Below are 23,583 nucleotides of genomic sequence, written 5' to 3'. Positions count from 1 at the left end.
CTTAGTACTATGATCCATATATTTTTTTCCTACTCTGCCAGTACCTCCTCCATAGTTTCTTGTGCAACTAAGAATTTCTAAGCGAAGGATGCAAGGGAACCAAAGCAGTCACCTTTCCTACTATACGCAGGTTCCAATCCATGAAAAGTACTCAGATTGAAAAAAGTTGTAGCTACGACTTCCACATGAGATACTTTGGTTGGAGGCTATTAGATGGTCCTCACGGAATGTATTCCAGATTGGCAGGTTCCATTGTCCACTTCAATGGAGCATAACTTTCAGGTATCAAGTCTTTTGCTCAGTTCTAAGCTGCTTTCTTTTCATATGTCTGAATGCCACATTTAAGACCTATCTGCATGGTTGATATAATCAATCTGTAATCTCTCTGTTAATAACAAAGGAATTTTACTATCACTTTTCCCTGTTTCATTAAACTACCAAACTTTCAGGTGCTTGTTTATGGAATCAGTTGTAGGTGCTTTTCCAAACGCATGTTTTTGTACTGATGTAATATTGTGTTGAGATAACTTTTATGTGATTACTAAACAAAAGTTAAGATTCTAAATTGATGAGACGATAAGATAGCTAAGGCACTTGAAAAGTTGGAGAAATTTGAGCAAAGCTGTACATGTAGATATTAAATCTGTGGTAAAGATAAGAAAATTCGGATAGGCCCGAAGGACAATAATTGTGGAGAAAGTTGGAGTTTGATTTACTCTGAATAAACACTGTCCATCCGTTCTAATATTCCTTTTGTTAGGACATATGTTTTTATAGGGATGCTGGTTGAGATAAGAAGCGAGAATCATCATGATTTAGACTCGATATGAAAAAACTTTTCCCTGATTTTTTTGATCCACTCGATTGCTTCGGTCAATTTATACTGATAAGTTCCAAATAAACTGGTTCATCCTTATCTTTGTTTCTCTCTTCTTGTTTTAACATCAATCCTTACTACTGCACCTTGTGTGTGTGTGTGTGTGTAAATAAGAGACTATTTCTCCATTGTTAGGAAGCATTTTGTTTAGGAAAAGAAGCTAGCAAAGCAATGAAGGGATGGAGAAAAAAAAAAAAGAATGAATGACATATATTTAGCCTCTTTAAATTGTTGGATATGCTTGATCTATTTGACTTATCTGGACCACTTGATCCGACCAGCTTATCATGACCCCTTGACCCATACGGCTCGTTTGGATTGCCTAGCTAACTTGACTTACTCAACTCTAGTTGCTACTTGATCAGCTCCAACCACTCGACCCATCCTGCCCGATTGGCCCACCTGGCTTGCCCAACCCATTTGTCCAATTTGGCTTCCTTTAGACTACTTGATTTGTTTTGCCTTGTTAGCTTAGTCACCTAAGGGTTTGTACGAAAGATCTAGTGCTAGCTCAATTTAGGTAGATTAGAGGGACCTTTTATTTATTTATTTTTATCATTTGTAAATATTCGAGTAACTATTAGTAGGGAGGATGAGAAACTTTAAAAATTCATCCATCTATAAACCTTTTTTCCAGCGTTTCAATGCACTAAATAGGTCCTAAATGTACATTACATGACTGTGATGTAATAGCAGATTATACACATAAGACCAGAGTAATCCAAGCCCATCAAAGAGCTTGAGCCCATGCATAACTCATGGTTTCTTTTACAATATGTTTATTTTCATTTTCAATTTTCTATTTCTCACTAACCAAAGATTAACATTCTGTTGCTTTAATGAGAAAGAGTGAAGCACTTAAATTAGGTGAGATGCAAATTGACTTAGGTAACAAGTCTCTGTATCTTATTGTTTTTGTAATGCCAAAAGGTTGCTTTATACTTCAATCTTCTAGAGAAATCAAAAGTGGAGTAGAAAATTTATGCTAACTACTGTTTTTGCTTCTTTTTTTTTTTAAACAAAAATTGAAATTGTGTTTCACAGCTACAAATCGTCATCAGACATTAAGTGCGTCAAACTGTGGACGAAGTCCATTTCTTCTGCAGAAAAAGTGGACGAAGTCCATTTCACTACATCAAATCGTCTCTCGGGAAAATGATACAAAGCCGTATGTACAAGAAGACATGATGCTCCACTTGTGGATCAGGTTTGGTATGCTTGACGGACTATAGATTGATTTCAGACGATAAACCAGAGTTTGCGGTGACTTTTGGACTTTGAGTGATTTCTGAACTTTCAAAAAAAAACATTTTTTTAATCAGATCTGATTTAAATAAACATTTAGTCGAAGGCAATTTAGGCTTGTAGTGGTGCTTCATTTATTTCAGGAGTTAGGAATTGATTAAAAACTGGACCGCAATAGAATCGAAAAGTTGTCACCCGTTTACTTAAACAAATTGATTAAATTGTATATCAAACTGGAAATTACTCTACTTCGAACAAGCTAACTAGTCGGATCAACATTAATTAATTGGTGTAATTGTATAAAAAGAACTCCCTCACGTTTTTCCTCGCCGCATGCCTTCGAATTTGTTTATATTTAGCAAAAATCCTTCTGACGAACAGAAAATAACTCACGTTTTACTTTGAAATATTTAATATATTCAAAGACACTCAGGGTGGGTGTGCTTTAAATTAAAGAATACAAGGAGACGGAAATGAAAAAAATAATGCACAAGTCCGTGCCTTGTCCATTCCTACACCAAAGATGAAGTGATCAAGGAGAAAATTGAAAAGCTGATAGTACACTTCACCTGTCTCATCCTATTTACATTTTTTCCCCCATTCCTATCTTTATTTAAAAGATAGTTTGGAAAATGAGAAAATTAGAAAGATGACGTCGACTTGAAACATTTGAGGGTCAGAATGCGATTTTTTTTTATAATTTAGATATTTAATTTTTTAATTTTGAAAATGATGAGATTAATTGATCTTATAAAAAATTTTCATTTCTAATAGACAGTCCTACACCACGAGTGATTTAAGCATCGAAGATATATGAGATATGAGAATCTTATTATATGGGAGTCCATCTTATTATTTATCATTGCATCATATACCATGCATAATGAGACTTTTTTTTTTTGAAGGAGAGCATAGGGATCAATAACATCAAATTAAATCAACATAATTTATTGAATTAATTTAATTTAGAAAATCAGTTTGATTAATTTAAAATTTTATTTATTTTTAAATCTAAATTATTTTGATTTATTTAGTTCAATCTCGATTATAAAATTTAAAATTTAATTAAATTGTTATGATTAGTTGATTCAAATTTATGAATTGTAAAGTGGATTGTGTGAGGCTATTAAGATGACATTTCATCTTTTTGCAGAAGAAAAGTATAGTAAAATTAAAAATTAACGGATGTAGTACAGATGATTCAATATTAATAAATTTTTATTCGATCTTAATGACAAGTTTCAATCAGTTGTATTTATTAAAAAACAATTAATTCCATTTTATTAGATCCATTGGATTTTAACCGAATGTTGCCCTCAGAGAGGAGAGAGAAAATCCATCCATAAATGAGAGAACGTAGCAGAAAAGTTATGGGTCGATGGCAGAAAAGTTGCGTTGACGGATGAACGGAAGAAAAATGGAGAAAGAGAAAAGAAAGAAAGTGAACACCACTAGAGGCGTTTTGTAAGAATGAGACCCCCTTTTTTAATGGGATAATATTTTTAAATGGGACCATTTATTATTATTATTATTATTCTGATTAAAGTATCTTCCACTCTGAAACTGCTTGATTCCAAAAAGGAGATGGTCGATTAAATTTTTCTAAAGCATGAATTTAATAACTGATTCATCATCAATTTTCTAACATCATTGAATAATAGTCTCTTTCACACACATAAGATACATGATCGTAAAAATAAAATGAAAAAAAAATGGGAAATGAAAAAAAAATAGAAAAAAAAGATTGTTGAGCATCAGAGCAATAACGATAAATTGGAGGAATCGAAATATGGAATAACTGTAAATACAAAACTCGCTCCTCTCGTAATCTCGTCCACACAGGTAAGTCAACAATTTGGTCTTTGGTCCCAGTCTGCGAGTAATGAATGGTATTGTACTTTTAAAAGTCTGATACTAATAATATTTGAACGGTTGATGTATTTTGACCGTCCGTAACCGAAGGCAGAGTCAAGTCCGAGAATGTCACCGGCACGTGCATGTTTCTTAATTCGGTTGTTCACTGGGTTTCGGTATTTGGGACCTTTTCTCCCTGGAAAATTTATTTTCGACGTGTTTACTTCTGGCCCACTTGCATCGCCTGCCAACGAAGACTAGCAGCCTCTCCCGCTTTCCACACCTGTCGTCTTCTTCTCCTCCTCCTTCCCGGCCCCCCTGCTTTGCCTGCGATTCGTCTCGTGGACGTCTTCTCCCTCGGTATCTCTCGCTCCTTCCATCTCCTTAGGTTAATTATTGCTCGGGCGCTTCCGATCCTGACTGGAATCCTGATCGAATCCCTTGGATGCGATTTTCCATGGAGTAGCAGGATTCCGCCGTCAAAAGAATTAACTTTGGAGGGTTTTAAGTGCTGAAGGACGAGGTATGCTATTCCTCAGTAGCGCTCTCTGTGTCGTTTTGTTCTCTTGTTGATCGGATGAAAGGGGATTTTGTCGTTACTTTGAGATTTCTGTTTGATTGCTCTATGCTCTATTTTGTTATTGCTAGATGAGTCTCTATGTGCCCCCGATATCTGCAGGATCAAGTTTTACCTGGTTTTAGTCGTTTCTATTTATGCTAATTTTGTCTAGGGTAATCATGCTCGTGAAACTTATTGATGTTTAAGCAAAATATATAATAAAAATTATTGGCAGATAAGCGTGGAAAAGTAGCTATTGAAACTTTTGTTTTGTTTTTTTGAAAAAGGGAATATCTAATAACTATCGAATTAAAATAGCAACTTGAGATCAATGGATGGGTTATTGAAGGAGAATGGATTTGTTTGTTTTACATGAAAGGTTTCTTTCTGTGTATAAGTAATTAAGAACCAGTTAATTGAGAACTATCTTTAATCTTTTGTGATCCCTGGAGTTCCTCTAGTGGATATAATACGACATTCATGATCTTCTTTACTCTCAACCTTCTGTGGAATGAAGACGAATTGTGGTACCACAAAGAAAAGTAGTGGTCACATTCCAATGTTTTTGATAGCGGCATAAATCAACCCTTTGCTCCCCAGATAACCTGGTTGTTGAAGATGTGACAAGTATAGGTCACATTCCAATGCTTCTGATAGTGGCATACTCGATTTTTCTTCCTCTGATAGCCTGATAATTAGATATGGCAACATGTGTGACCAGTGTTGAATGTGTAGTGTGGTAGAAGTAGAAACAAATTCCTCGAGCACACAAATGAATTAGAGTTTATAAGCTACATGTGAAAAAAAATTCCAAAGCTATGATCCATCTATCATTCCTTCATGAGAGAAATCCTCCACTTGGTGAGAGAGAGTGTAAGCAACTTCTCATGCAAAGACGATCCAAATCATCTATTTTTTGGGAGTATGCTAGCATTTCATCTCGCCTCTCCTTGCACATTCCAGAAGCTTGTTACTGGATAAGATATAACTGAGATTTTCTAATATGAATTGATCAATTAAGAACGTGAGTGCCCTAAAATATACCATCAGGATGGAATAGAGATTTTGTTTTCGTAACATTATGTGCTAATTTAATGTTTGAGAATCTTAGTTTCACTAACTTTTTCATGTTTCTTTAGCCTTAAGGAATCTCATTCTACTTAGATACTTTGTCCTTTTCATCACACATGATAAATTGGATGGGTTTCAAACTCTTTATTTTTCATTTGATCACCACATTTTCAAGGAGAGCATCACTTTGTAAAAATCTAGGGAATTTCTTACGACTTCTCTACCTATGGTTGTGCCAGGATTTTGTAATACAGCATCTTTAATTTCCTTGGCACGTCTTTCCACTTCCAATGGGTGATGTGATCTTAGCAAAATCTTCGATCAAATCAGGCTATTCTACTTCGTACTAGGAGTCTTGATGCAATACTTATGTTGCCTTGTCAATTTTCCTGAGGAATCAAATTTCTATATTCGAGCTGTTTAATAAACAAATTACACTGAGAAAAGAGATACTATGCGTTTTATTTAATAAACTTCCTTTGTAGTTTAGAGCCTTTCCTTCCTTTTTTAAGCAAAAAATCTCATCTTGTTTTCATATCAGACTGGTACTGGATCTTGGATGGGGAAAGATGTGCCTCAAATTGTGAAGGATCCACAAAAGCATGCTGAATTTAAGGTGAACATGCATTTTTTTGTTCTGATATTGGAGCATTTAACTCTCATCAACTATTAAACCTTGAATTTTTTCTCTCAATGTTCAGAAATAAGTTTATGACTTTTATCAACTCTTTGTTCCGTGGAAATTTAGAGATTCGATCCTTAACTTCTTGGAAATATTCTTAACATAACTGGAAATGTGATATTTATGTTGGGTGTGTTAACATTCTAGCATGTTACCATGTTTGATGTATTTGATATTTTAGTCAGATCGGAGTTAGTTGTTGAAGACCATTATAAAATAGAGTTGGTTATCTGGTTAAGTAGACATTTCAATTCTTTATGGAAGAGGTTTCAGGGAGACATATAATTATTGTCCTACTTGTTTTGGTTCATCTACAGACGATAGCAGCCTACATGCTACTGCACGGTAGATTTTTTTAAAAGTCTAGAATTGTTGAACGCCAACCCCTGGAATTTTTTGTTTATATTTCAGGCCCACTGTTCAATCTGTTTGGAGCTCACAAAGATCCTACACAAAATCCATTTGCTTCTGCCTGCAATAGAATCTACTCGACCAGGATATAACTCTGGGATACAAGTGTTATGCTCTTTAAACAATCAAATTGAGAAAGCCCAGCTACTTCTTCAGTATTGTGCTGAGTCCAGCAAACTCTATTTGGTATTTTTTTTCTCTCTTAAAACTTTAATGCTGACGTCAACATTAACTTCCCAAATAGATAATTGTGCTAGAACTAGTGGTACTTATTATATTGAGAGATGTTCCCTTTGGAGTATGAAATAATTGAATTATTTTCCTGCTACCAGCTCCGTATGAGATTCTACATTTCTACTCTTTCTACCTATGGATAAGACCTTGGCCCTCATTTCTCTCTCAAATTAAAAAAATTCGTGATACTGAACAACACGTGCATAAGAATATTTCAATATGGACTTAAGATACTTCAACATTATGCAGTTAGTTAGGGAATGGGTCATAACTTAAGTACTTGTGCTATGTATTACAATGTTAAATTACCAAGATACAAAATCACATCTATGCACGGGATTCAAATAAGGTACCTACGAGAAAAAAAAAAGAACAAAGGATTCCTCCAGCCATGTTTGTCCAGACTATTTAAAGTCAGCGACATGAATCCTATTCCTCCATTTAGCTTTATGCAAGAACAAGGATTCACCTATTTCCAAGAAAGCTTTGCACGATCTTATATGTTTGTTTGTTTACATTTTCTGCTAAAAGAGCTAGATTATAAGTATGGTAGTTTTCCTAAACAAAGCTAAATGTTTACTATTTTAAGTTCAATAAATTAAATTTGTTATTCATATTTATTTCTTCCTAATTTTTCATATATATCATCTTTTTCTTTTTAACTATATTCTAAACTATTTGATATTTTTTCCTTACTTTTAAACATTTACAAAATTTTCAGGCAATAACAGGGGAAGCAACTTTATCTAGATGTGAAAGGATAAGGAGCTCACTAATTCATAGTTTATCTCAAATGCAAGACATGGTTCCTCCACCATTAGAATCTAAGGTTAGTCAGGTTCAATGGTACTCATAGTTTGACATTTTTGCATAATTAATTAGCATCTGGACGTTCTCATGATGAGATGTCTGCTAGCCATTTCGATATGTATATATTCTCATGATGAGATGTTTGCTAGCCATTTCCAGATGTATATCCACATCCCCATTATGCAATTCACATTCGTATAATATTAGCTTATTACTTTTGTCTCATTTGATTACGTCCAATTAATTCAAATCCATAGGCATACTGAAAACTTAGGATAGTATAGGAGTCTCATGCAACTATATTTCAACCTATCTAGTTGTCCTTTTTGGAAATTAGAAACTCTTGTATTCTTATAACCATAATATGCATCAATTTAGCAAGTTTTTGAGATAAATAGTTTCGAATGATCTGATAATCCTATCTGACCTACAGATTGCTGAAGTCGTTGACTATCTTAGACTTGCTAAGTTTATCATGGACTCTCAAGAAGAAGAAGCTGGCAGAGCTTTGCTAGATCTGCTGCGCCAGACAAACTTCAGTGAGGATTTAGAGATCAAAACTTTTCAGCTTGCGGCATCAAGATTGAATATGACATCTCCCAAGGCCATTTTAATAGAGAAAAGATCCTTGAGAAAGCTGTTAGATAGTTTGAATGAGTCTGATTCTAAAAAAGCGAAGATTGTGAATTATTTTCTCTACCTTCTGAATAAGTATGGGAAGAATGTTGGCCGGGATAATAGTAAAATTTTGAAAACACGTGCAGACTCGGATGGAAACTTTAGTAGTTCAGTAAACAATGGTGATCCTAGTGATCCAGGTGATGCTTCAATTGTTGGATGGCAACCTACTCTACCAACAGAAAAATTCTCAAGAACAGACTCTGTTAAACATGTTAGTAGTTCAGAAAACAATGGTGAGCCTACTGATACAGGTGATGCTGCAAATGTTGGATGTCAAGCTTCAGTACTACCTGAGGAATTCTTATGTCCTATTTCATTAAGGCTAATGTATGATCCTGTAGTTATAGCTTCTGGACAAACCTACGAAAGGATGTACATAGAGAAGTGGTTTCATGATGGGCATGATACATGTCCAAAGACTCAAAGGAAGCTGGAGAATTTTTCTATGGTGCCAAATTCTTGTCTACAGGAACTAATTACCAACTGGCTGAAGAAAAATAGCATTAATGTTGTAGGGCCATGCTCTGGCTACAGTCCTGCAGATTATCATTGCTGGGAAGCGGCAATTAATTATTCAATATCAAGCCTGAAAGATGTTTCTGCAGCACTTTTAGATGGGAATACCGGGAGCTATTTTCTTCAGAATGATCACAGTGCTGTGTCATTAGTCTCATTGTCTAGCGTTAGCAACTGCTCAAATTCATCCCATGTTAATATCACTGAGAAGTTGAAGATCAATCACAGTTGCTTGTTCCCATGGAGTGATGATTATCAACAATATCAGTCATTTTCCAACTTTGATCATCAGATGTTCCTGAGGTTCTTCTGTAAACTCATGGAACTCCCAACAGATGTCCAAGGGAGAGCAGTGGAGAATATGAAAGCCCTTTTGGAAACCGATGAGGAGATTTCTCATGCTATGCTTGAGAATGGTTTTGTGGAAGCATTAATTAGCATGATGAAGAATGAACTTGAAGCAGGCAATGCATATGGAATCAAAAGTGGAACTCAATTGTTTCTTGCTTTCCTGGGTGCCAATAGGTGGTATTCCTTTACCCTTATGTTGTATTTCTTTTCCTCCATGAAGATATACATCTTGCTACTTCATGCTCTCTATCTCAACTCTATCTGCAATGCCATTTTGTTTCAGTTAACACTGTATAGTGATGCAGAGTTTCACTTCAATGCTTGTGCAGGGTTGACCTCTCATTCTTGACTGAGGATGTATCATGGTTGTTGATTTCTTTTCTGAATTTTGAGCTAAATGCAGAAGCTTTAATGCTACTCGAGAAACTGATTCAGTATCCAAGTTATAGATCGATGATGGTGGCATCTGGCTTAGTGACTTCCATTATCAATCTTTTAGACTCTGAGCATGCTGAGTCTCATGAGCTGTCTTTGAAAATCCTTCTTGAATTATCAGATGAGAAGGACATAAAATCCCACATTCTAACCTCTGGATGCTTATCAAAATTGGCTACTTTTTTGATGGATGGAAAACTTGTATGTCTGTGCTTAAAGCTCATTGAGAACATTAGTAATGACAAAGAGGGTGCCCAATTGGTAGCAAAATCAAATGCCTGTCTTGCTTCTATTGCAGAAGTTCTCAGTACCGGCATCAACAAGGAACAAGAATATGCAGTTGCCATCCTCTATTCTATTTGTTCTCGTAGTTTTGAGAATTCTCTACTAGTCATGGACGAGGGCGTGGTTCCTGCTTTAGTTGAAATCTCTGTTAATGGAAATTCCAATAGCAAGGAGATATCAATGAGGCTGCTCCATCATCTGCGAAATATCAGGCAAGATGATCGTTTCTATCTCAATCCTGAATCTAAATCTGAACCAGCAGAAATCCTATCTGTCCCTTCTTCAAGCAGACAGTTGTTTTCCAAACCAGATGGTTTCTTAAGAAGAAAACTAAGATTCTTCTCAAAACAAAGACCATTGACTCCTTGTTAACTATTTGCAAGGATGTATATGGTTTCTGTACATATTCCTTAGGTCTGATCTAGTTGACAGATATGCATTGATTAAATTACGAAGCGTGTAAAGCTGATGTTTTTTTTTCTGGAATACATATTTGGGATGCTGTACTCGTCCACATGTATTCTCGAACTTTTCTCTCTTTACATGAATGTACAAGGTTTTTGGTAAACATACAACAATTTATGCTGTTGGTTCCATGTTCACCTAGTCGATGTGCCATGGATTCTCCAATGGCAGGATGGTATTCTCCATTTGAAGATCCTGATTAGCTTATTCCAGTGTTGAATATATTCGTGTAGTGTATGTAAATACTGAATTGGTAACTCCTATATATTGAGGATACATGCTAAAGCTGTTTGGCACCCTAAAACTGCTCAAGGATGTCCGGTTACATGTTGCTCTATTTTTTATGATTGTTGATTGAAGCTTGTTTGAGTTGCTACAAGGCATTTTTGTTTGATTTCTAGCAAATGTGTATAGCAGTTTTGTCTGTACGAGAGATGAGTGGATGAATCGGGATACGTACATGTGGTTATTTGGATTTCTTAGACATGCTCACTGACTTTCCATTTGCAAAAACAAGAGAAAAAATTAAAGAGGCGATTTTTTTCCAAGAATAAAAAGGAAAAACAAATGAGGGGACTCACCGAATTGATAAAGAAATCTACACAGCAGCAGAGTGAAAGGAGTTGATGCTATTCTCGCTCGCTCTCCTCCAGTAGTCCAGAAGATGAAGTCAAAACAGAAATCGAAGAAAAGAACTAAAACGTTCCTCAATCTTCCTCACATTCGACGCATCCCGGTGCACCAAAAATCCAGCTTCGATTCCCGGCACAAAGAATAGTGGAAAACAACAGCTATTCTAGATTTCTAGGCGGAATAGCAACCAAGCCTCCGTCGCCGTCACCCACTCTACCACCTTCGCTTCCTCCACCTTGAATTGCCAATGCCTTTGCCTCTCTCCGCAGACCCGTCTGCCTCGCCCACTCCCACGTACGTGAAGCCTGCTTCCGCACCCGTGACCTCAATGCCACGCTCCACGGCTGCGACCGCATACTCGAGTGGGGTGCCAGATTGGGCGACAACGTTTTGGAGTAGGGAGAAGAAGAGGAGCCTTGGGTGGGGGCAAATCCGATCTCCAGCGCCCGAGGTAACCTGCTACTTGGAAGGAGGAGAACAGGTCGCAAATAATTAAGTGAAGGAGAATAGAGAGAGGGAATAGGTTTAGGCTTTTATACGTAAATGGAAATGAATTTAAAAGATTGCAGGATCAATTAGTATGTTGAGGAAAGTATTACAGATAAAATCTATCAAAATCTGTATTAAAATTGTTTCGGTTAAATATCGTAGATGGTCAAGCCACTAATCAACGAACGATCGTGTGCGATTTACTAATGGAACGGAGCTCAGGGAGAGGATGATGAAAACTTGAAATGCACTTCAACAGGTGAGAATGGTACCAGAGTGCCAAAGTTAGTATCAATGAAAAATGACAATGTAGAAGAAGAAGAAGAAAGAGAAGAGTTCTTAACTTTGATTAAAATCATATTTTTTCTTTTTTTTGGTAAGGAAATTTAAGAATATCATTCATAAATATTTTTTATTTCTATTTTTTAAGCTGTCAAATCAATCATACATGACTTTCGTTATGTTTATGAAAAATATTAAATTTATATCAGGAGTACTAACATATAATTTGAAGCTTGATTTGTTATTTATCTGCTAAAGAAACTCCATTCTTATCATAGTTTACAATTCCTAACAGAAGATCGAGCAATTGGTTAGACGTCAAAAACATGTCCCTTTCCATGAAAATGAGACCTGCGATCTGCATCCTGATCTCCGTAGGGAAAACTTGCATCGGTGCTTGAAATCGAAGCGTCTGCATCCAAAATGTCACAAGAATGTAGTTGTTAGTTAGCGTTAATTAATTAATAGCACCGATGGAGTAGCGATCACAGTAGTTGAGCACTGGACAGTTAAACAATAAGTAGGTTAATTATTGTAGAAAGAAAGCTTAGTAACGCGGGAAGAAGAATGGTCACAAGCAGCGACTTCACTCTGGTCGATGGGATTTCATTTATTGTACTATTTCATCCAGCTGGCTGTTCTTTCAGCGAGATTCAATGCAAGAATGATGAATGCAGCCACCAGAAATTTAGTTGTTTTTTATGATTAAGTTTTATAATTTCTTGTGCGTTTGCTGCTTTTATTAATTTCCAGCTTTCCGCCATTGTTCCACTGCGAGCTCAGCTGCATGCCCCATGGCTAAAGAGGTCAACCTCACCCCGTTCAACAGTCCCAGCCCGCTCCTCGCCCACCAGTACGACCATTCGCCGGCGACTGCCGCAGCCCATGGTGGCTCCGCCAACCCGTGCGGGTTTGTCCTCACTTTCACCGATCTCTCGTACAGCGTGAAGAAGCCCAAGAGGTTCCCCTTCTTCCGGAGCGACCCGGAGGACGTGTTCCCGAGGACGAGGATGCTTTTAGACTCCGTCTCCGGCGAGGTGCGGACGGGGGAGATCTTGGCGGTCCTCGGAGCGAGCGGGTCAGGGAAGACCACACTCATCGACGCGCTGGCAAACCGGATCGATAGGGCCAGCCTCCGAGGAACCATCGTGGTGAACGGCGAAAGGCTCGAAGGCAGGCTCCTCAGGGCCATCTCGGCGTACGTGATGCAGGACGATCTCATGTTCCCGATGCTGACCGTGGAGGAGACGTTGATGTTCGCGGCCGAGGTCCGGCTGCCGCCTTCCGTCTCCAAGTCCAAGAAGAAGGAGCGTGTGCAAGCGCTGATCGACCAGCTCGATCTCCGCTCCGCCGCCAAGACTATCATCGGCGACGAGGGCCGTCGCGGCGTGTCGGGCGGGGAGCGCCGCCGAGTCTCCATCGGCTCCGATATCGTCCACGATCCCGTCGTGCTCTTCCTCGATGAGCCCACGTCGGGGCTCGACTCCACCAGCGCCTTCATAGTGGTTCAAGTCTTGCAGAGGATCGCGCGCAGCGGGAGCATGGTGATCATGTCGGTGCACCAGCCAAGCTACCGGATTCTCGGCCTCCTCAATCGCCTCATCTTCCTCTCTCGCGGGCAGACGGTGTACAGCGGGCCGCCCCACGGCCTCACCGAGTTCTTGGCCGCGGCCGGGAGCCCTGTTCCCGAGGACGGTAACCCGGCCGAGTTCGCCCTTGACCTAGTCTGCGAGCTGGAGGACACGACCTCGGACGGCGCCAGACGCCTCGTCACCTTAAACTCCCTGAATCACCACGCGCGACCGGCTGCCGAGCCGTGCTTCCCTCTGCAGGAGGCCTTGAGGAACAGCATCGCGAACGGAAAGCTAGTGTCCGGCGAGATGATGTCCCGCGGCATCGCCCCTGCTTCGTACGCGAACCCCATCTGGGTCGAGGTGGTGGCGATCACCAAGAGGGCGCTGGTGAACATGTCGCGGACGCCGGAGATTATGGCCTTCCGGATCGCAGACATGATCGTCACCGGCTTCCTCCTCTCCACTATCTTCTGGAGGCTCCGCGACACGCCCGAGGCCATGCGCGAGAGAATTGGCTTCATCGCCATCACCATCACCGCCATATTCTTCACCAGCGCTGACACCCTGGCGGTCTTCATCCAAGAGAAGTACATCTACTTGCGGGAGACGGCCTTCAACGCCTACCGCTGCTCCTCCTACGTCCTCTCCAACGCCGTCATCACCTTTCTTCCCCTGGTCTTCCTCGCCATCACCTTGGTGTCGATCATCTACTTCGCCGTGGGTTTGGCCGGAGGCATTGACGGGTTCGTCTTTTTCTTCTTGACCATCTTGGCCACCTTCTGGGCTGCCAGCGGATTCGTGACCTTCATCTCCGGCGTCCTGTCGCATGTGGTGTTGGGATACACCATCTCGGCCGCGGTCTTCTCCTACTTCCTGCTGCTCAGTGGCTTCTTCATCAACCGGAATCGGATACCTAGCTACTGGATTTGGCTTCACTACATTTCGCTGGTGAAATACCCGTACGAGGCGTTGATGAAGAACGAGTTCAGCTACGGCCTGTCCAAGTGCTTCTCCCGGGGCGTGCAGATGTTCGATGGCACGGTGATGGGGAGCTTGCCGACGTCGAGGAAGGAAGAAGTTCTGGCTGCGATCGGCCAAGCTTTGGGGATGAATATTGGTAATGACACTTGCATAATCACAGGGTCTGATGTGCTGCAGTGGCAGAAGATCGATCAGCTCAGCAAGTGGAATACTCTGTTGGTGATTGTGGCTTGGGGATTCTTCTTTAGGTGCCTCTTTTACTTCAGTTTGTTATGGGGGAGCAGGATCAAGAGGAAGTAGACTAAGGCAGTAAACAAAAAGATTAATTAAAAATGAAAAAAAAATTAAATGGGAACAGTTGTAATATAATTTTGTGTTCTTCTTTGTGCCAAGGGAATAAGCTAAAAGGAGCAGGGTCGACTTACATAGTGGAGCTACCAAAGAAGAGAAAAGATCTTAATCATAAAAGTTTGACTCCTAATCGTCGTTATACATGATTTAGGAGCGACAAAGCCCCTTGGTTGGGGGGATCAACCCTAGTTCATTTCCATTTTCAAAAGATTCTTTGATGATTCTGATCCCTCGATTACATTCATAGATCTTCATATGATAAATCATCAACCTGTGATGAAATTAAAACAAATGAGCCAGAAAAAGTGAGTGCGTAAAAAAAATCAGTTAGTCTTTTCTTTTAAATTTTATTTGTTAAAATATTCTTTTAAAAAATTATTTTTTTAGATTTACCTTTTTAAGATTTTTTTTTAACAAAGCTAAATAGAAAAAGTTAAAGAAATATATTTATATCTTTTATCCTCTTCATGTTTTTTCTATTAAAACAAATGGAGGAAACAAACTGCTTAAAAATATTTTTTCCTCGTTAAGTGTCTTTCACTTAATATGTGCATAGTTAAGTAAATATTTTTATTTAATTTATAATTTTTGTCAGGACATATTAAGACTGGAGGAAACCACAAGTAAGACTTAGATGAGTGAAAGTGAGGCACTCATAATTGACAAGATTTTTATGAATAATAACATAAAAAAAAAGTCATGCCATTATTTTCAAGGTCACTGATATGAAATATCTTAGGATCAGCAACTAACTTTCAAACTCTTTTATCAACTTAATAGTCTTTATATTAATTATATTATGACTGCACTTTGAAAATTTGAGTGGATCACACTCAATTAGCAACATGTTAATTTCTCAATTAGCGATGCAATGCTGAAATTGCAAATGAGATTGCTACAGCACACACACCAACTACATTTAAGTGAAGAATTCAATGCCACCACGGATGTGATACAGTAAGAAAACACTTTAAAAAATAAATAAGAATATTAGAATTCAAATTCTAATAAAGATGAATATTTTAAGTTGTGGAAGAAGATCGTCTAGACGGGCGGATAAGTATCAATTTTTCAGGATAAGCGGATAGATATCAATTTCGCTACACTCGATCGTCCAGCGCGGGCAGTAAATGCTCGATGAGCCCCGCATTGATTAGTTGTCGTCTGGTCCACCGCTACCAGCGATGGAGGCTTCCTGGCCTTTCTGAATAAAGTGGTTGCACTGTTTTGCTCTAACAATTAAGGCAGTAGTTGAGTAGATGGAAATTGATTGATAGTAGAGTACAAGAGTCAATGCTATCTCCATCTCGATTGTCTAATTTCCAAAGATGAATGGAGCCAAGCAATGACCACAATTTAACAGCGTTCGACTTGTTCACTTGTACACTTGCTCGAGAGGATATTTCTATCTTCAACGCAATCACGTCCAGTTCAAACTTGTATCGAGAGATGAGCGAGTGAAATATAGCTGTCTATTTCAGAGAGAAACGAGAATTTGATCAGGCAGTTAGGATGGTTTTAGGTGATCGCCAAGAAAATTAAAGCTGAAGGGCATCGGCCATATAAGGAATCAAATTAATTAGCTGGCCATAGAAATGAATGCCGTAGCTACCTTCAATTCTATGTTTGTTACACCGCGCGCATAATCTAGTGCTGAGAATCTGAGTCGCTGCATCGGCGTCGATCGCCGGTTGTCGACGATGGCAGCTGGCTCCCGCAATCACAACGACAACCGCCATATAGCCGCCTACGACGAATTTTGTCCTTCCTTCCGCGTCGACGTCGATCTTCCCCGATTTGTCTCGGGCAACCGGCCGTTCCAATTCGTCCTCGCCTTCCGCGATCTCTCGTACGCCGTCCCCAAGTCCGGCAGGGTTTCATGCCATCGAATCGCAGCGGCGGACCCAGAGCAATCTCTTTCCGGGAAGAGAATGCTTTTGGACTCCGTCACCGGTGAGGTGAGGACGGGGGAGGTCTTCGCCGTGCTCGGAGCCAGCGGCTCCGGTAAGTCCACCTTCATCGACGCCCTCGCGAACCGCATCGAGCGGACCAGCCTCGGAGGCACCATCACGCTCAACGGGGAGGCCTTCGACGGTCAGTTGCTTAGGGTGATCTCCGCGTACGTGATGCAGGACGACCTCCTGTTCCCTATGCTCACCGTGGAGGAGACGTTGTTGTTCTCCGCCGAGCTCCGGCTGCCCCGCTCGGTCAGCGCGACGAAGAAGAGGGAGCGTGTGCAAGCGCTCATCGACCAGCTCGGGTTAAGGTCGGCAGCCAAGACCATCGTCGGCGACGAAGGCCACCGCGGAGTGTCGGGCGGTGAGCGCCGGCGGGTCTCGATAGGCACCGACATCATCCACGATCCCGTCATCCTCTTCCTGGACGAACCCACGTCGGGGCTCGACTCCACGAGTGCCTTCATGGTGGTCAAAGTGCTCCAGAAGATTGCGCGCAGCGGGAGCATAGTGGTCATGTCGGTGCATCAGCCGAGCTATAGAATTCTTACCCTCCTCGACCGCCTCCTCTTGCTCTGCCGCGGCCAGACGGTCTACAGCGGGCCGCCGCAAGATCTCTCCGCCTTCTTCCAGCAGTTCGGCCGTCCGATCCCTGAGGGACAAAACCCGACCGAGTTCGCCCTGGATCTCGTTCGAGAGCTCCAGGGAAATGAAGCCGACGGCGCCGGCGCTGGCGCCCTCGTCGAGTTCAACAGGCGCTGGCAAACACGTGTACCGACCATTGCCGATGAATACCAATTAATGTCGCTGAGAGAAGCCATGAACAATAGCATCGAGCAGGGCAGGCTCTTCGGCAGCACAAGGGTCACCGTCGACGACGGAGACATCTCTCTCCTAGTTTCGTCGCTGCACAAGTTCGCGAACCCGCCTTGGAAGGAGGTGTTGGTACTGTCTAAGAGAGCCTTCACCAACATGAAGCGGATGCCGGAGATCTTCGCGATCCGCCTAGCCACCGTGATAGTCTCCGCCTTCGTCCTCGGCACTATCTTCTGGCGGCTGGGTAACACGCCTAGGGACGTGACGGAGCGGCTTGGCTTCTTCGCCATCGGCATAACCACCGTCGTCTTCACCTGCGCCGACGCCCTGCCGATCTTCATTCAGGAGCGCTACATCTTCATGCGCGAGACTGCCTACAACGCCTACCGCCGCTACTCCTACGTCCTCTGCAACGCCATCGTCAGCTTCCCGTCGCAGATCGTGCTCTCAGCCGCCTTCGCTTCCTTGACATTCTTCACAGTCGGCCTCGCGGGAGGCGCCGAAGGGCTCCTCTTCTTCTTCCTCATCGTGCTGGCCTCCTTCTGGGCCGGCAGCGGATTCGTGACTTTTCTCTCCGGCATCGTGTCGAGCGTGGTGCTCGGATACAGCATGGCGGCAGCGATTCTATCGTACTTCTTGCTCTTCAGCGGCTTCTTCATCACCAGGGATCGGATACCGGATTACTGGGTGTGGTTCCACTACCTCTCCGTGATGAAGTACGCTTACGAGGCGGCGTTGCTCAACGAATTCGGCGGCAACTCGGACAAGTGCTTCTCGAGGGGGGTGCAGATATTCGAAGGCACGACTATCGGCAGCTTGCCGATGGTGGCGCAGCTGCGGGTACTGGGAGCGATCGGCAACACGCTGCAGATGAACTTGAGCAGTGAGAGCTGCATCGTGAGAGGGGCGGACGTGCTGCGGCAGCAGAAGGTTAACCAACTCAACAAGTGGGAGTGTCTCGTGGTGACCTTGGCCTGGGGCTTCGTGTTTAGAATCCTATTCTATATCAGTCTCTTGCTGGGCAGCAAGAACAAGAGAAGGTAAAATTACGTCAATACTGTATTTCTCTCTTATATATCAGTCATTATAATTAGTTTGTTGATTAAATTCCGCAACCAAAGTATAATAAATTGAGTGAACTTCCCCCGTTCAGTTTGATGCTTCTCTGATGGCGATTTTCTTTTCAGAGAAATATTTTAAATACATAATTCAAAATATGTAATAATAATAATAATAACTGGAACTTGCTCTTAAACTCCATCGGCTTAAAATTTTACTCTGTTTTCGTTCTCGCTACTTGAATGCGACGGAGAGTTCTGAATCGGGCTATACTTGCTCAGTTTCAAATACTTGCACTGTGCTTCCCTGGCAAAGAGTTGAAAATTGTTCATCATTACTGAAAGAAAACAAAGCCAGACTTTTTCTTTGTTTTGGTAAAACAAGAAAGTGCTTCAGATTCTAAGAAAATGATAGAATGAATGAGTTTTTTTCATCCATCATCAAAATCATATGTTGCCATGGAAGAATGAGCAGAGAAGATAGCAAGTAGCAACACAATGAGAAATCGAGAGAGAGAGAGAGAGAGAGAGAGAGAGAGAGAGAGAGAGAGGGCGAACTGATGTTACCTTGGAGCCAATAGCTAGCTTCTTTCGTAATTTCAATCATCATCGTATATTTAACTTTTGTAGAAAGTGAAATTGTAGATTGCAAAGTAGATTTCAACTTAAATATCATATTAGTGCCCAAATAAAAATGATATCAAGTTACCCAGTGCCAAGTTAGCTAATGTACTTTTCAAATGGCTCAAAATTCATTTCGCTATTTGCCCCGTGAATATATATATATATAAATGACCATTTGATTATGATAATTTATGTTGTAGAATTCTAGGATGAAATATTCTCACTTTAAAATTATTTGCCTTGTGGCAGTGTGGAGCTTTTGAGAGGATGATTCCATCACATATGGCATTTACAAAGAAATTTACCATCTCCATTTTTTTTTGTAAAATAAAAATATCATGAAATCATCGTAGAGGCTATTTGTGATAACTAGTGCCATTATAGATTAAAATTATTTTAAAAATTATTTGTTAAAACATGAAAATCACTTTCAAAGCCACACACATCGTAAACACAGGCCTGTTGGAATACTGAATGTTATCTCTTCCCTCTAAAATTCAACTCTTTCAATCCCATTTGAATGTAATAGTAAAATATTTTTCAAAATGTTTCCTCACCCTTCGGCCTTCACATGTGGGATTGCACTAGTTGGGTCACATTTCATGAATCTCTAGTTGGGTCTTTTTGTGTGACGCAAAGCCCATATAACATCTCAGGTCGCCCTTTTCGGCCCAGACAAAAAGATGTACTGCGGTCTGCGAATGGTATATATTGATCTGAGAGAGACCTTTGCGAATTCGAAACCCTAATTAGAAGAGTTGAGTTTGATACCGGAGTTGAGCGGCGAAGATGGTGGGCTGGTTGAAAGCCAACCTGTCCTCGTCCTCCCCCTGCACGATCTGAACGTTTTCTATTCAATTGTTTGCAGACTTTCAAGCGCAGAAACGGCGGGCGCAACAAGCATGGCAGGGGTCACGTCAACTTCATCCGCTGCTCTAACTGCGGCAAGTGTTGTCCTAAGGTATCCTAGATTTCCATCTTTTATCTGAATTAATTTACATTGTTGTTTTCTCGCAAGCCAAAATTTCCCCTCCAGGAAGTTTGAATTTTTCGTGCGATAAATATTAGATTTTCCTGTATTTTTGTTCTGTTGGCGATTTTCGATTCATTCTCAACTGCTACTGTACAACGAAGGACAAGGCTATCAAGAGGTTCCTCGTGAGGAATATAGTGGAGCAAGCGGCCGTGAGGGATGTGCAAGAGGCTTGTGCCTACGATGGTATTATTTCTTTGTTTTTATTTACCTGTCATTGTTGGTGGCTAAAGGTTTTAAGCATCTTAGGATACACACTTCCGAAGTTGTATATCAAAGTGCAGTACTGTGTGTCCTGCGCAATCCACTCAAAGGTCGTCAGGGTGAGGTCTCGCACAGATAGGAGGAACCGAGAGCCACCACAGCGCTTCAGACGCCGGGTACGATTTTCCATGGATTTTTTTTTACCTTCAAATTATTTATTTCTTAGTGGTCCTTGATGAATCCGTCTTAGTATCCATAGGTCCATAGTATCATTTTCTTACGTTGCTTCTATCATTCTATGCTTTCTATGCAGAAAAGCAGAGTGTTTAAATATGCTCCGCACGATTTAAATAGCTGTTTTTTATTTTTGTAATTGTAGTTGGGGTTTGCTTTTACATTGTGACCGTCTAGAGAATAAATTGATAACTCAATTTTTCAAAGAGGAATGCCAATACTTGTCCTGGTTCATACCGAGGTAGATGCCAGTTAAGTGTACAAACACTCATGTCCACATAATTATGCTTAATTCTCGGGTAAGTATGTGATCTGTGTATTAGTGTGTCACGGTCTACTAACAAGTAGGGAACGAATAAAGGATAATTTACCAAAACGCGCCTTAATTTTTTTTACCAAAATGCACCGCCCCAAACATCTTTTTCCTATTATGAACCAAATATGAACAAGCAGATGCCCCTTCTATTTCAACCACATCAAATGTTTCACAAGTTGATTTGAAAACCACTTTATAAGTTGATTTTGATTTCGGCTAAATTTGTTGTTTAAGAACTATATCTAGGTAGAAATGAGCTTACACAGGACTTCAAAAGAAATGTTATCACCAATAGATTTCAGAATCAGATAGGATGTGAGTACTTGAAATACATATTTTAGATGGAAATTACTCGAATAAAAATTTTCACTTTTAAGTGAAACTATTGGTATGAGTTGGTTCTGAAACCAACTTGTGAAACATTGGAGGAGAAATTGTTTTAGTGGAAGGGTATTAATAGAAAAAAATTTTGCCCAGTTTGTGTTTCATTAAATAACAAAACAAGGGCATGTATTTGGTAAAACATGAAAATCAATGTGTGTTTCAGTCAGCCTAAGATTGGGAAAAAAATATAGTGAGAAAATATGATCAAGTTCTTTATTTAGGAAGAAGGAAAGAGGGTAGGGCTTTGATAAAGAAACTGATGTTACCTTATAACTGTCTTTCCTTTAACGTCCTTTCACCATCATCCTCATTGTGTTGAAGCAGCCTTTCCTGTGTTTGCTAAAAGCATCTCAGTAACTTTGGCAACCCTCTCCATTCAGCTTTTATATTTGGATTTTTTATATATCTTTTTTGTTTCCATATTGGATATTGAAATTCAGATATCCATCCTACAAGTGGTCACTCGAGTCACCTGATGTATCTATTGATATCGTATGCACAACCATATCATACATCCAAATATTGTATGACATGTAAGATAGTCATCTGGTCCATCCTCCATCATGTTTAAACTGCCATATAACCATCCAAGTATTATCTGACGTATATAATATAGTCATCTGGTCCATCCCAGAAGGTATCCTTCTTGTGTCGGTGTTGCATGTGGAGGCTGGAAGAGACGAGATCTTACTTCAAAATTTTAATTTTCACTTCTTGTAAACAAGGACAAAAGACAGCAGCTTTATTTAAGAACAAAATCGCATATGGCGATGGTCGTTGTTTATTTTTGATTGACGGTCGTTTTTTATTTTTGATTATCAGTTACTGCTGATTGAATCCCAATTGTTAGTGGTGGCCTTTCGATCTTATTCCACTATGTTTTATGTAAATGTTTTTTCTTTTAATTCTAGACCAAATACGATTTATGAGATGCAACTGATGTGGAGCTTATTCTGTTGATGCTAAATTGTTAGCTTAAAAATCTTATAATCGCACTAAACTAGTTGAAACAAACACCGTCCAGCCCTTTTCCCTTGATACTAAAATGTTGGCTTAGTGATATATAATCAAACCAGATTAATTGAAACAAACGCCATCATGAGATATCTCCAATCAAAGATGTTAATGACATAGTTGGTGACTTAATACTAGCTTGTAAAGTAATGCGAAACTGTGGTGGTTATTATATTTATCCCCCTAGTGAATCACTACAAAGATGAATCTTGCAAATAGATGCACATTGTGTTTCCTGATTAGTTGATGACGGTTACATACAATCCTTCAATATGATGAATGCTTCACTAATTCATCTGTCATTTTTCTGTAGGATGATCTGGCAAAGCCTGCCCAAGGCACTCGTCCAGTTGGGGCTGGAAATCCTACCCGTCCGTGACCGTGCACACATGGGGACTCATGGTTTGTTTCCATTTCAAAGACGAACTTTGGTGGTGCTATTAATTTTTCAAGTCTATTGTTTGGGTTTAACTGAAAACCTGAAATTTTAAGTTTAGTTAGTGGAAGTTCTTTATTACAGATCTCATCCGTTTTTGATGTTCATGCTTTTCAACCTTCTATTTGATCACATCATTTGCTCTTGCTGTTCCAAGTGTCACCATTTGTTTAATTAACGTAACAGTCAAATGTTATTTGTACTTTATTTTTCTTATATATCAGTGGATGATCTTGCCTGAAACGTTAGGATGCATATAGGTCTGTAAACAAGAGTCGCTACTTAAAAATTAAATTAAATAATTTTGAATTAAGAGTTTCATGATATCTAAATGAAAGCAACTCAAACAAGTTTTTTTAAAAAAAAACTAAGGTTCAACAAACATCTCAATAGGTTAATTATTTTTAAATTAATTTAAATAAACTTAACTTAATTATCTTATTTAGCAATCTATTTCAATAGGTTAATTACTTTTAAATTTAACTTAATTATCTTATTAAATAATCTTAGACCACACGAAAATAAATTCTAACTTACTGGGCATTGGAAATTTATCAAATAAAATGCTAAAAGGTATTTGTTTTTTCAAGCTCTATCAAGATTTCAATCATCAATAAAAGAAGCTCCATTTTTTGTTAATCATTCACAATTTTATATTAACTTAGCTTCGCGACTCATCCTATTCGTTGAGTAAATTATATTCCAATAATTAGGAACCTTGTT

At 39.9% G+C, this 23,583-nt stretch overlaps 4 protein-coding genes across 5 annotated transcripts; all 4 read left to right on the top strand.

Moving 5' to 3' along the window:
• The first annotated feature begins 4,262 nt into the window (after positions 1–4,262).
• LOC141846114 (U-box domain-containing protein 5-like) lies at positions 4,263–10,525 on the top strand. 2 transcript variants are annotated; one of them, XM_074734106.1, is made up of 6 exons: positions 4,263–4,499; positions 6,148–6,222; positions 6,700–6,885; positions 7,655–7,762; positions 8,177–9,465; positions 9,621–10,525. In XM_074734106.1, the coding sequence occupies exons 2-6, from the start codon at positions 6,166–6,168 to the stop codon at positions 10,381–10,383; spliced, it is 2,403 nt and encodes an 800-aa protein (XP_074590207.1). In that variant the 5' UTR covers positions 4,263–4,499; positions 6,148–6,165; the 3' UTR covers positions 10,384–10,525. The 2 variants fall into 2 exon arrangements, with proteins under 2 accessions (XP_074590207.1, XP_074590215.1); XM_074734114.1 differs by lacking the exon at positions 6,700–6,885.
• A 1,955-nt stretch (positions 10,526–12,480) lies between these two features.
• On the top strand, positions 12,481–14,968 carry LOC141846015 (ABC transporter G family member 1-like). Its single transcript, XM_074734000.1, has 2 exons — positions 12,481–12,495; positions 12,634–14,968. Exon 2 carries the CDS (start codon positions 12,675–12,677, stop codon positions 14,733–14,735), a length of 2,061 nt encoding a protein of 686 aa, XP_074590101.1. The 5' UTR covers positions 12,481–12,495; positions 12,634–12,674; the 3' UTR covers positions 14,736–14,968.
• Positions 14,969–16,117: 1,149 nt separating this feature from the next.
• LOC141841427 (ABC transporter G family member 1-like) lies at positions 16,118–18,702 on the top strand. The gene has a single exon (XM_074729605.1). The coding sequence runs from the start codon at positions 16,487–16,489 to the stop codon at positions 18,599–18,601; it is 2,115 nt and encodes a 704-aa protein (XP_074585706.1). The 5' UTR covers positions 16,118–16,486; the 3' UTR covers positions 18,602–18,702.
• A 1,268-nt stretch (positions 18,703–19,970) lies between these two features.
• Positions 19,971–23,005, top strand: LOC141842298 (small ribosomal subunit protein eS26y-like). The gene is made up of 5 exons (XM_074730511.1): positions 19,971–20,031; positions 20,108–20,200; positions 20,374–20,458; positions 20,522–20,652; positions 22,738–23,005. Exons 1-5 carry the CDS (start codon positions 20,029–20,031, stop codon positions 22,801–22,803), a joined length of 378 nt encoding a protein of 125 aa, XP_074586612.1. The 5' UTR covers positions 19,971–20,028; the 3' UTR covers positions 22,804–23,005.
• The last annotated feature ends 578 nt before the right edge of the window (positions 23,006–23,583 follow it).

The sequence above is a fragment of the Curcuma longa genome, chromosome 1, assembly GCF_044706935.1.
Source record: "Curcuma longa cultivar G26 ecotype Majalengka, Jawa Barat chromosome 1, ITB_CL_G26_1.1, whole genome shotgun sequence".
Taxonomy (NCBI): domain Eukaryota; kingdom Viridiplantae; phylum Streptophyta; class Magnoliopsida; order Zingiberales; family Zingiberaceae; genus Curcuma; species Curcuma longa.
Note: the sequence above shows the minus strand (reverse complement) of the source record. Positions and strands in the feature narration are given on the sequence as shown.